General features: G+C 52.8%; 1 protein-coding gene across 1 annotated transcript; it reads right to left on the bottom strand.

Moving 5' to 3' along the window:
- Window positions 1–325: 325 nt before the first annotated feature.
- Window positions 326–3,689, bottom strand: LTC4S (leukotriene C4 synthase). Its single transcript, XM_081230868.1, has 5 exons — window positions 3,019–3,689; window positions 1,141–1,240; window positions 965–1,035; window positions 794–875; window positions 326–562 (listed from the first exon to the last, which is right to left on the bottom strand). Exons 1-5 carry the CDS (start codon window positions 3,074–3,076, stop codon window positions 421–423), a joined length of 453 nt encoding a protein of 150 aa, XP_081086994.1. The 5' UTR covers window positions 3,077–3,689; the 3' UTR covers window positions 326–420.
- Window positions 3,690–12,233: the final 8,544 nt, after the last annotated feature.

Below are 12,233 nucleotides of genomic sequence, written 5' to 3'. Positions count from 1 at the left end.
GTGAAGTCCAGGGTATGAGGAAGAGGGCGGCCGAGGGTCAGTGGGGAGGCAGGCCTCATAGGAGGGGGACAGGCGAGGAAAGCGCTGACCGCAGGGAGGAGGAGCCGTGGGGTGAGCCCCGGCGGGAAAGGATGTGTGACTAGCAGCGTCTGGGAGCAGGGCGGGAGAGGACCGGACCCAGGGCCCGATCGAGCCCCTGCCCGGGAGAGGCCTCTTTCCTTCCGCAGCCCGACAAGACTGCTGCGGCCTGAAGCTAGGCCCCTCCAAGCTCTACAACCCGCAGTGCGCGACCCACTCCAACCCAGCGAGTGCACTCGAGATCACGCTTTATTGAGAGACTGGGATGGGGGCGAGCACCCTCCCCCGTCCTCCAGGAGGGTCCGTCTGAACTCCAGCTCCGCCCACCCGGCGTCCTCCGTCTCAGGCCTTCTGCAGCAGTTTCTGGAACTGTCCGAGGAGCGCGGCGCGCAGCACGGCCGGGAGGAAGTGGGCGAGTAGGCCAAGCGCCGCCAGCACAACGAGAAGCCAGAGCGCGCGCGCGCTCACGTACAGCGGGGCCAGCCTGCGGGCAGTGCTCAGCGGGGGCGGGGCGGGGGCAATGGCCCCACCCCAACCCTACGGCCCGCCTCCACCAGGGCCCGCCCACCTGCCCCCAAAAGGGAACCGCCTCCAACCAGTCTCCTGGTCCCGCCCGCCATCCGCTTGCCGCCTCTGCCGTCAAGACCCTGCCCACAAGCCAAGCCACCTTTCCCCGCCCCGGTGGACCTCCCGGAAACCCCGCCCCGGTTCCCACCTTTGCTGCGCAGATCTCGCGTAGCCCTGAAAGTAGCGGAGGCGCGCGAACAGGTATACCAGGCCACACAGTGCTGCCGCACCTGGGAAAGGGGAGGACGGGGTGGGGTGAGCCCGCTGACGCGGGGGCCCCCGGGGCTCTAGTGCGTGCGCCCCTGCCCCGCTCTCAGACCTTCGTGAAAGAAGATGCCGGCGACCCAGAGCGTGGCGAGGAACAGCGGGAAATACTCGCTGCAGTTCACTCTGCGGTGGGGGAGGAGCGGCATGAGGGCGCCGGCCTGGGGCCTCCGAGCCTGACCGCCCGGGGCTGCCTAGCTCCCTGCCCCGCGCCCTCCCACCGCGCCTCACTGGGCTCGGTAGATGCGCTCGAACTCCGGCGGGCCGGTGGTGAGCGGCGGAGACACGCGGAAGGCCCTGCGCGCCGAGATCACCTGCAGCGAGAAGTAGGCTGGGGGAGGAGGTGTTGCCGGAGTCAGATCTGGTACCCACACTCCTGGCCCCGCCTCCAGGCTGGCCGCGCATCTTTTCTTTTCGCAGCTCCACCCCCTGCTCGGCACGACTCGCCTTTAAAAGCCCGACCAAGGGGACCGCCGGCCCCTGCTCTTCGAGCTTGCCCTGTGTCCACGACACTCAGTGGGGAGGGCAGGGTGCCGGCCTGGGGCTCTAAGAGGCCCTGTCCAGCCCAGTGAGTGTAGGGGAAGGGGATGACACGTCACAGGACACCTGCCCGCAGAAGGACTTTGCTCCTGAATCATTTCACTTGCAAAACACAGACAAATGTCCAACTCCCACCCTCTAGGCCTGGACTTTGGCCCAGGTCCCTGGAATGGGAGTGCCACCTGAGGGCAGAGTTGGCAGCATTCTTCCAGGTTCAGAGGAGCACACACCCTGTGGCCAACCGTCCCTGCTCCGCCACCCACAGAGCTCACCAGGAGGGGCCTCCCGACCAAGCCTGGGTCGCTGTGCCTCCACACTGTGGTGTGGGTTCCTGCCTCAGTTTCTCTGTTCAGGCTCCGCCTCAATCTGACAGACACCCTCTCCTCTGCCCCCCGGCGGTAACGTCTGGGACTCCTCTCGTCCAACCCCAAGCCACCAGGGCTCTGCCCTTCTCCCTTCCAACATGGGTGGGTACAGAGGGTGGGCTGGCCCTTGAGGGTCTGAGTGCCCAGGAGCCCTTCTCTTCGCCTGAGGCCAGGTGCCCACCACACAAACAGTCCCAGTACTGGGTGTCTCCAGCTATCTTCCTGCAAGTCCCATGGCCCTGGTGCCCTTGGTGCCAGGCCCTCTGCAGACATATCCCAACCTGAGTGCACTGTGGATACCAAGGGTGGCCTTGCCAGCACAGGGTACATGAGGAAGGGCTGAGGGCCAAGCTTGCTGGTATGGCGGGAGATCAAGTCAGCCTGTCTGCTCGGCCACTGCAGGGCCCCTGCGCCAGGCTGTGTCTTGTCCTAGCCCACACAGTGTGAGGCAATGGTGTCCCCCAAAGCCAGAATATCTATCCCAGGAATGTGTCTCTAGGGCTGGTCTGAGAAGGGCACCAAGCGGGCACCTTTGGGGGCCAAAAAGCAGGTTTCAACCCTGTCTAGCTCCACATGGTTCCAGCATAGAGAGGGTGACTTTGAAGGCAGGGCCAGGGGATGGGGCCCTCCCACTGGGACACCCAGAGAGGGGACCGCTGGGGAGGGCAGGGACCAACTGGAGTAGGGCTGCGTCAAGCCCATGGCTGTCCCGCTTCTGTACTCACCGTCAGAACACCCATTCATCCTGGCACCCTGCCCCCTCGCTCAGGTCCTAGAGCCCAACATAGCTGGATGCCCCACCTGCTCCCTGAAAGCCCCTGCCCTCCTCCAGGGTTCTTTATGCTGGCTGAGGGGCCACCCTCCAACCCCAAGCCAGGCAGCCCACATGCCTACCTCAGTTGTTCCTTGGGGGCCTTTTTCCGTTTCGCTGCCCATCCCCTTGGTTGGGTACCTCTCAGCCTTGGTCCCTGCCCAGGGTTTCACAGTTTGCCCTGCAGACACCCCTCCAAGGCTTCCCCCTCCCGGCTTGGGGAAAGTGCAAGCCCCTCAGCCCTCTGGTGGGGGCCAGAAGAGCTTTCATACCAGGAGTCTGGGCTGTCCCTCACCTGGGCCTGGACCCCAGCACCTCCCCAGTGCCTGGAGGGCAGAAGGCAGACCGCAGGTGTCTGAGGCCCACCCACTGCCAGAGCAGAAGCCAGCCCACCTTGCAGCAGGACTCCCAGGAGGGTGACGGTGGCCAGAAGAGCCACTTCGTCCTTCATGGTGCCTGTGGCTCTGTCGGGCCAGGCTGGCCTGTGAGAGGGCTAGCTGTGAGGCTCTTATCACCCTTGTCTGCTGCTCAGAGGTTGGCCCAGGAGAGGAAGAGTGGCCCGCTCTCCCCGCCCCTTCTCAGGGGAGGGGGTTGGGGAAGGGGGCGTGACCATGGCCTGAGAGAGCTGGGGAGCCTGGTCAGGCTGAGCAAGAGGAAACCAGGGCCAGAGCTTCCCCAGTGTTAAGAATCCGCCTGCCAATGCGGAGGACACGGGTTCAATCACTGGTCCGGGAAGATCCCACGTGCCGCGAAGCAACTAAGCCCGTGCGCCACAACTACTGAGCCTGCGCTCTAGAGCCCGTGCTCTGCAACAAGACAAGCCACCACAATAAGAAGCCCGCACATCCCCACTCGCCGCAACTAGAGAAAGCCCACACACAACAACGAAGATCCAATGCAGCCAAAAATAAATAAATAAAACAAGTAAATTTTTTTTTTTAAAGGGGAACCGGGGCCAGATGGAGCCTGGGCAGGAGAGAGCAGCCGCCTGGGGACAGCCCAGCCACATCCTCCCAGTCCTTTTGTCCCTTCTATGCCTAGCCTTGTTCTGGCAGAACCCATTGTCCACCTAGGCTTGCTCCAGCTGTCATGCGATCCTAGTGTCCCCCAAGGCCCCACATCCTCAGCAGGTCCCAGCTGGCCCTCCAGACCTCCTCTTGTCCTGGGTCTGGTGTCAGGCTCCTACTTGAACCACCCACTGCCACCACTTCCCAAATATCACCAAGTCCCACTCATTCTCAAATCCACCCCCAGTGCTACCTTCCAAGCCCCACCCTGCCCCAGTCATCTCTCACCTGGCCACAGGTCATGGGCTCCTCCCAGGTTCCTGGCCCTGACTCCCTGCTGATCCATACATAGCCACTCACCTGTTTCCCACTCCCCAACTGGGGCTGTTTTGTAACATGCGACTCTGACTGCAGGGTAGTCCAGGCACCCAGCCCACACTGGGCACAGCCGCGTCCTTGCTCCCTTCCAGGAAACCTGATGCCCACCAGTCTTGCAGCTGCCTGGGCTCCATGTGCTCAGGCCATCCCAAGGGCCACTTGGCTGGCCTGGCAGGGTGGGTGAGCCCACTGGGATGGGTGAAACTACTGCCCCCGGGGCCTCTGACCCTGGAACAGTCACCTGCCATTTCTGCCTGCCCAGCATTCCTCCTTCCTGAGGCCCCAACCCTAACTACACTCAGGTTCTGTGACCTCGATAGAGCTGCCTCCCACCCCTCCCAGGCCTGCGGGATGGACATGTGAGCCAAAACTGACTGTGTGAGCCAAGGCTGACTCAGGATGGTGAGACACAGTTCTGGAAACTTCCTTAGAACGTTGGGAAGGGGAATTCAGAATGGGGAGGGAGATTACTGAGGGCCACTTATGGCCACTCGCCATCCTGAGGAAGATGGAGCCAACATAGGGCTAGGTTGTGAGGTTAGAGGTGGCTTATATCCTGAAGCCCTGGGGCCACCTTGCCTGGAACAACACCCTGGCCATTCAGCCTTTCCATTTTGTAAGATGGTCATTTCTCCTTTTTGCTCAAGCTGGTTTGAAGTGGGTTTTGGTTAGCAGTGGCAGAGTCCAGATTGGTACACAAGCACAGGCAGAAGCAAGCAAGCACAGACCGTGCTGTGGGAGGCACAGAGCAACTAGGTCCTTGGGGCAACCGCTGCTGCACTGGGTGGTGGGCCACCATAATGCCCCGGCTCCCTTCTGCCTGGTCACTCTGGGGAGTCTCCACACGTCAGGTTCATATGACCTTGGGAGCTCTGTCCTTGCCGCGCACCTGGCCTCCTTCTTTGCTGCCCCCAAGCCTGGGTTCCAGCCTGAAGGCTTTGTTGGCTGTTAGGCTCCCCAAGAATCCCTTTTAGCCTCTCATCACCTGGCCAAAACCCAGTGAATTCCCTTTGTCCATCATTGCCCCCAGGGAACCAGCTGGGTGTGCTGGGGGCTCCTCAAGAGCAGGGCTGGGTCTCCAAGTCTGTACCCTGCTTTGGATAGGTCTTGCCTTAGCAGTAGTAGGTGTTCAGTGATGTGGAAATGACTGACAGATGCTCGTAAACAGAGAAAGAAGTGCCAGGGATTGGATGTCAGACACGTCCTCCAGCCCTCTCTCTGCCCACTCAGCCTTTTAAGACCACTGCTCTGGTCTCCCCTCCAGCCCCAGCCAGGCCCGCCTGAAGGGTGGGACACATGGCCCGCGGGTGGGCTGTGTGCCAGTGTGTTTGCATGAAACTTTTTTGTAATAGATTTATTTTATTTATTTATTTATTTATTTTTTGGCTGCGTTGGGTCTTCCGTTGCTGTGTGCGGGCTTTCTCTAGTTCCAGTGAGCAGGGGCAACTCTTCGTTGCGGTGTCGGGGCTTCTCATTGCAGTGGCTTCTTTTGTTGTGGAGCACGGGCTCTAGGCGCACAGGCTTCAGTAGCTGTGGCACACGGGCTTTAGTAGTTGTGGCTCTCAGGCTCTAGAGCATGGGCTCAGTAGTTGTGGCACACAGGCTTAGTTGCTCTGTGGCATGTGGGATCTTCCCGGACCAGGGCTCGAACCTGTGTCCCCTGCATTGGTAGGCGGATTCTTAACCACTGCGCCACCAGAGGAGTCCCCCATACTGTTTTTATGGACTCCAGGATTACATGTTGTGTTCAGCTGTCAAGAGTCTTCAGTCTCCTTCAGTCTGGAAGAGTTCATGAGTTCATGGATCTTTCTTGGTCTTTCATGATCATAGGTCAGTTATTTTGTAGAAATCTACCTATTTGGGTTTATCCAAAGTTTCCACAGATTATAATTGATGATACTCTTTGGGCAGGAATGCCAGAGAAGTGGTGTCCTTCGAGCACCATCCGTGATGTCAGTCTGTCCCATACCTGCTGATATACCTGTGCTTTTAACATGGTGTCTGCTGGTTTCTATACCGTAAAGTGAGAACTGCAAGAACTCTCGGCCCACCCTCCCTGGACAAACCCCTCACACTAAGAGGCTTTGCCCAAACTCAGCCTAAGGCTGCACACATCCCTGGGATGACCCAGCCCCCTTGAGTGTCAGGAAAACTCAAGGCTGACACAAGAATTTACCATTTGTTCCAGCCAACACCTGAAGCTAGGCTCTTGACCTCCCTGTTCTTAGAGCGTTTATTTAAAAACCCTACAATTGTTAAGAACTTCTTTCTCTTTAAGATGTATTTGTTATCTCCTACAACCCAGGAGTGTCCTTCTCAAGGAGCTGAAAATCATCCCCTTGAAAAGTCATCATGAGTTAGGCTGGGGCCTCTGTCTTCCAATCTCTGAGGGAGGAGAGAAATCTAACGTCAGTAGTGCCAGTTAGCAGACAAGGATGGCCTAATCACTTTGACACTGGCCAACCCTCTTACCGGCTTTTTGTAATCTTTCACTTCCTGTACTCTCCTGGAGTCCCCACTCTGTTACCTCCCTTACCTAATGTCTGACTGTTTATCTTTGACAAAAGTAACTTTTTTCCCACATTGAATTAAGTATCTTTGTAGGGCCACAATTTGAGATTGTGTAAAAAATTCTGTTTCTTCTCAGACTTTCACCCCCAATGTTTTTTTTTTTTTTTTTTTTAAAGAAGATGTTGCGGGTAGGAGTTTATTAATTTAATTTATTTATTTTTGCTGTGTTGCGTCTTCGTTTTTGTGCGAGGGCTTTCTCTAGTTGTGGCAAGCGGGGGCCACTCTTCATCGCGGTGCACGGGTCTCTCACTATGGCGGCCTCTTGTTGCGGAGCACAGGCTCCAGACGTTCAGGCTCAGTAGCTGTGGCTCACGGGCCTAGTTGCTCCGCGGCATGTGGGATCCTCCCAGACCAGGGCTCGAACCCGTGTCCCCTGCATTAGCAGGCAGATTCCCAACCACTGCGCCACCAGGGAAGCCCTCACCCCCCAATTTTAACAAGTATTGGTGCTTCTTGCCTGAATCACTTATTATTTATTATTAGATGATTGCCAAATGGTGATTTTCTAATTCCGTCATTGTTTTCACCTTTATTACTAAGCAAGAGCTTTCCCTTCTTCTCCACTTAATTACTTATCTGAATCATTGTGGATTCATATTCTTAAATTAAAAATAAATTCTTAGTTTACTTAATGGGTTATAATTCTTTATTGCCATTATTTATTTTGATGTACCTATTGTCCCAGATTTGGCTAGTGGGTACACCTTTGAACTGGCTTCTGTATCCTTTTTACATGTCCCCAGCTTCCTTTGAGCATTTCCTTCTTTTCTATCACAACAAGATTCTCAGAGTGCATCTAAGTACTTTCCTTATTCCAGCTCTGGAATCAGTCATTCCTCCAAGGATAAGAAGACCTGTTCTTTTTAGTGGACAATGGTATTTAGAAACCAAGATCTGGGCCCAGGTGTGCTCACTGCTACTCTGGTCTCATTGCTTCTATGCCTCCTCAGGAGAAAAAACTGGGAAAGAGATGTATGTATACACATACACACATACATACAGGTTGTGTGTATGTATGTATATATATAAATATATATAGTGTGTATATGTATATACACACTATATATAGAGAGAGATACATATATTTTCATATATCTCTATGTACATTAAAAACCATGAGTTTGCACTAAGTTTTAGTTTTAAATCTAAAACCACAGGATTCATTCTATCCCTCCTCCTTTCCATATTTATAACCCTGTCTTTCTCTAACAGTGAAAAATCTGGCTCCCATTATCCACAATGTTATTTACTTACTTGCACAGGCAAGAGTTCCAGAATTGCTAACTTATGCCTCCAGAAACCTACAAGCTGGAGTTGCGTATTTGTTTAGCTTTCCCTTTGTCTTCAGCCTGAGGGTATGTAGTCCAAATGTTATACATTTGAAAAACTGGTTCATGTGTTTGTCATCCTTGTTGACTTTATTTATTCTCTTTTATTTATGAATGTAAAACATTCACAAGTTTCCAAAAATCGGCTCAGAGAAGCATCTCTGCTTCCATCCCCTTTCTTCAGTCTTTCCATTCCATCCCCACCCGCACTCCTAGTAACTATCCCTTCAGTTTCTGGCTTATCTTCCCTTTTTTTCTTTTTGCACAAATGAGCAGACACATGCAAATTTTCTTATTTCCTCTTTTTTCTTAAACAAAAGGTAACATACTAGATACGCTCTGCTGCACTTCGCTTTCTTTCCTAACGAAAGAGATCTTCCTAATTCTTTCTTACCGCTGCAGGCAACCCCATTGTGGGGAGGTCCTGGAGTTTATCCAAAGATCCTGCTGCATGGGCAGTTAGGGTGATTCCAATATTTCACAATTATAGATGAAGCTTCAGTGAATACTTAGTTGTATTTTTTTAATATAATGATTTTAGAAAATTTAATTTTTATGAATAGCTAATACATTCACTTGAATAAAATATAAAAATACAAAACCCAGCTATCTTTCTAAAATGAAATTATATCAATACTGATTTAAACATCATAGGCAGTAAGACTTTGAGGACGTTCACCAAAATTCTCTACCTGGCAGTTTTCTTTTCTTTTTTATTTTTTTTGGCCACGCCGCATGCGGGATCCTAGTTCCCCGACCAAGGATTGAACCCACGTCCCCTGTATCGGAAGCTCAGAGTCTTTTTTTTTTCTTTTTAATTTATTTTTTGGCTGTGTTGGGTCTTCGTTGGTGAGTGCAGGCTTTCTCCAGTTGTGGCGAGCCGGGGCTATTCTTCGCTGCGGTGCGTGGACTTCTCATTGCGGTGGCTTCTCTTGTTGCAGAGCACAGGCTCTAGATGCATGGACTTCAGTAGTTGTGACGTATGGGCTCAGTATTTGTGGCTCGCAGACTCTAGGGTGCAGGCTCAATAGTTGTGGCACACGGGCTTAGTTGCTCCGCGGCATGTGGGATCTTCCCGGACCAGGGCTCGAACCTATGTCCCCTGCATTGGCAGGTGGATTCTTAACCACTGCGCCGTCAGGGACGTCCGAAGCGCAGAGTCTTAACCACTGGACTGCCAAGGAAGTCCCTACCTGGCAGTTTAAAGAGAGCTTAAAATCAGTTAGAAGGAAAAATCCCACAACACTGAAAATGCTCATTTTGCAGAAGCCCCATGCGCATGCTGAGAGGCCACGGTGCTGGGAAACAGCTGTTCTCATTCCTGTAGGCTCTTCTAGAGGCTGAAGGAGGGTGGGCTTTCAATTGACCTGTTTTGGGCTGCAAAAGCCTTTGAAACGCTGTTAAATCTACCCTCAACAAAAACATACTTAAACGTAAAACCTTCCATTTTTATGGATTGAGTTCCTCAGAAACAGGATTTGTGTGCGAGGAGTTTCTTGGGAATTGGGCCTGGAAACATCAGCTGTAAAAGACAGGAGGAGAGTAGGGCAGGTCACAGGGAGTGTTGAGCTGTGACGTGGTTGCAGCCAAGCTTCAGCTCGCCCCAGAGAGGGCCCTGGAGCTGGGAAGTCCTTCAGAGTGGCTCCAAATTGGGGGAAGCAGGTTGGGCCTGTGCACGCCCCCACAGGGACCAGGCATTGTATGCGGGCGGCCCTGGGTCGGAGTTGTAAACTGGGGCCAGACAGCTCCCTTGCCAAGGTGATTCCCAGGGAAGGGATCCTGCTGCCATGTACCCATGGTAGCACTGCTGTGGAGAGGGTCCCTTGGTCCAAAGCAACATAAGATGTATTCTGTACTGGCAGGTCAAACACTCTGATCCCTTGGATAGCAGTGCTGGTCCCCACTCACCTGCAGGACAGGCAAAGCCACACCCGGACTTTGTGTCCATTCCAGGAGATGTGAATAGCTGGTGCCAAGAACATAAACAGCAAAGACATAGGAACTGTCACAGACCGGGGATACTAAGGAGACTTGACAACTCACTGCAGTGTGATTCTGGATAGGATCCTGGACCAGAAAACGGGCATATGAGACATCTGGTGAAATTTGGATAAGATCTCTCCATTTGGGTCTTCCCTGAGCCTACGAGCCACAACTACTGAAGCCCGTGCGCCTAGAGCCCGTGCTCTGTAATGACAGAAGCCACTGCAATGAGAAGCCCGCGCACCATAACGAAGAGTAGCCCCCGCTCACCTCAACTAGAGAAAGCCCGCGTGCAGCAACGAAGACCCAACGCAAAAATAAATAAATTAAAAAAAAATTTGTCCATTAGTTAACAGTCTTTGTTTCAATATTAATTTCCTTTTTTAAATAATTGTACTGTTGCTATAAAAGATGTTAACATATGGGGAAGCTGAGTGAAGGTATATAAGCATTCTTTGTACTATTTTATTTTATTTTTTAACTTAAAAAATATTTATTTGGTTGCATTGGGTCTTAGCCTGCGGCAGGCAGGCTCCTTAGTTGTGGCAAGTGAACTCTTAGTTGTGGCATGTGGGATCTAGTTCCCGGACCAGGGATCAAACCTGGGCCCCCCGCATTGGGAGTGTGGAGTCTTAACCACTGTGCCACCAGGAAAGTCCCTCTTTGTACTATTAAAAAAAAAACTTTACTGAGGTATATAATTTATATACCATAACATTCACCCAATTAAAATGTACAGTTCAATGACTTTTAGTAAATTTACCCAGTTGTGCAAGCATCAGGATAATCTGATTTTAGAACATTTTCATCTCCCCCATAAGATCCCAGCCCCAGGCCACCACTGATCTGTTTTCTGGATGTTTCATATAAAGGGAATATACAATATGTGGTCTTTCGTGTCTGCCACAACTTCACATAATGTGAAGCACTCCCCTCAGCTGCGTCAAGTGGAGCTAGGCCCTTCACAACTTACTAAGAATATGTAACTCCAGCTTTTTTCCCCCGTAACCTTGAAAAATTCTGCTTTCCAGATACAAAGACAAATGGAGCCTTCTGCTTGGACTCCCGGCGCCGACCACCTAACAGCCCCGGAATGCACGGTGTGCCTGTCCGGCTAGGACCCGCCGTGTCCCTTGCAGCAGGACTCTTCCCACCCAGCCCCACTAGACAGGAGAGGGAATCCTGAACCCCCTCACCCCACCCTCGGGCAGCGGTTGTATTTGTTGCCATACCTGTTTTTGCAGCAGATATCTTTTTCTCAGACTCCTTCCTACCTTTTTCTTGCACAGGTTACCTCTCTGAGTTCGCATTCCAGGACGCTGATATCGAGGTGGAGCCGTGTGGATCTCACTTTGAGTGAGGGTCTGAAGCTATGTTTTCCGACTTCCATGAACTGGTCTGCAGGTATTGACTAGGGTCTGCAGCCCAGCTTACTGCAACCATTCAGAAGGCAAAGTTATCTTTGACACAGAAGCAAAGCCTATCTGAAAAGTGGCAAGTGCATCACCAGCTTTCCAGTAAGGCAAATTGATCCCATGTGTAGAAGAGACCTGTTTCCAAGACATCACCTACCATTCTTTGTGTTGGTCCCAGAGTACCTGGAACTTTTAGTTGACTAGCCTTGGACCAAGTTCACAGGCAACCACCATTTTGCATCTTTCAACACCTTTACCACTTCCACGTTGCCACTTCCACACCCTCATCAGCTGACTGGCCTTAAGGTTGACTAATGGATAAAGCTGCTAATGATGGCAGGAGCAGTCCAACCCCAGGGATGAACGTGGGACCCCATCTTACCTTCAGCATCTCCTCGGGCTGGGCTGGCAGAGGCCCCAGAGTAGCGCAGGCCTGCACTGCGGATGCTGCAGTGCTGGGCTCACCTGGCAGAGGGGCAAGGGCCCACTCTCCTACTATACGCAACATATGTCCTTCGTGCTTTTAACTGAACATGTGTTGAGCATCTGTTGATTTGACTTTCTCAGCGTTCCTCCCCTCCTGTTAACAGCACCCTCTTCCTTTGGGGAATTTCCTCTCCCATTCCATGTGGCTGTGAACTGCGCTTCCCCAGAGCTCTGGCCGGCTCCCTTCCAGTACTCGGCCTCAGCTAGGTGTCTCCTTAGAGGGGCCTATCCTGCCCACCACATCTAAAGTCTCTCAGGCCTCCCCTCCCCCACGGCAGCCTCTACGTTGTGCACTGCTTTAGTTTCTTCCTGACACCATTTTGAAATCATCTGTCACCTGTTTATGACATCCCCTTCACATGAGACTGAAGGTGCACAGAGCAGGGCCCTGCTCTCCTATACTGCGGCTACTTTCCCTGCTCCTAATACAATGCCTGGAC

The sequence above is a fragment of the Mesoplodon bidens genome (assembly GCF_964165515.1).
Source record: "Mesoplodon bidens genome assembly, chromosome: 4".
Taxonomy (NCBI): domain Eukaryota; kingdom Metazoa; phylum Chordata; class Mammalia; order Artiodactyla; family Ziphiidae; genus Mesoplodon; species Mesoplodon bidens.
This window is presented reverse-complemented; position numbering and strand designations above follow the sequence as displayed.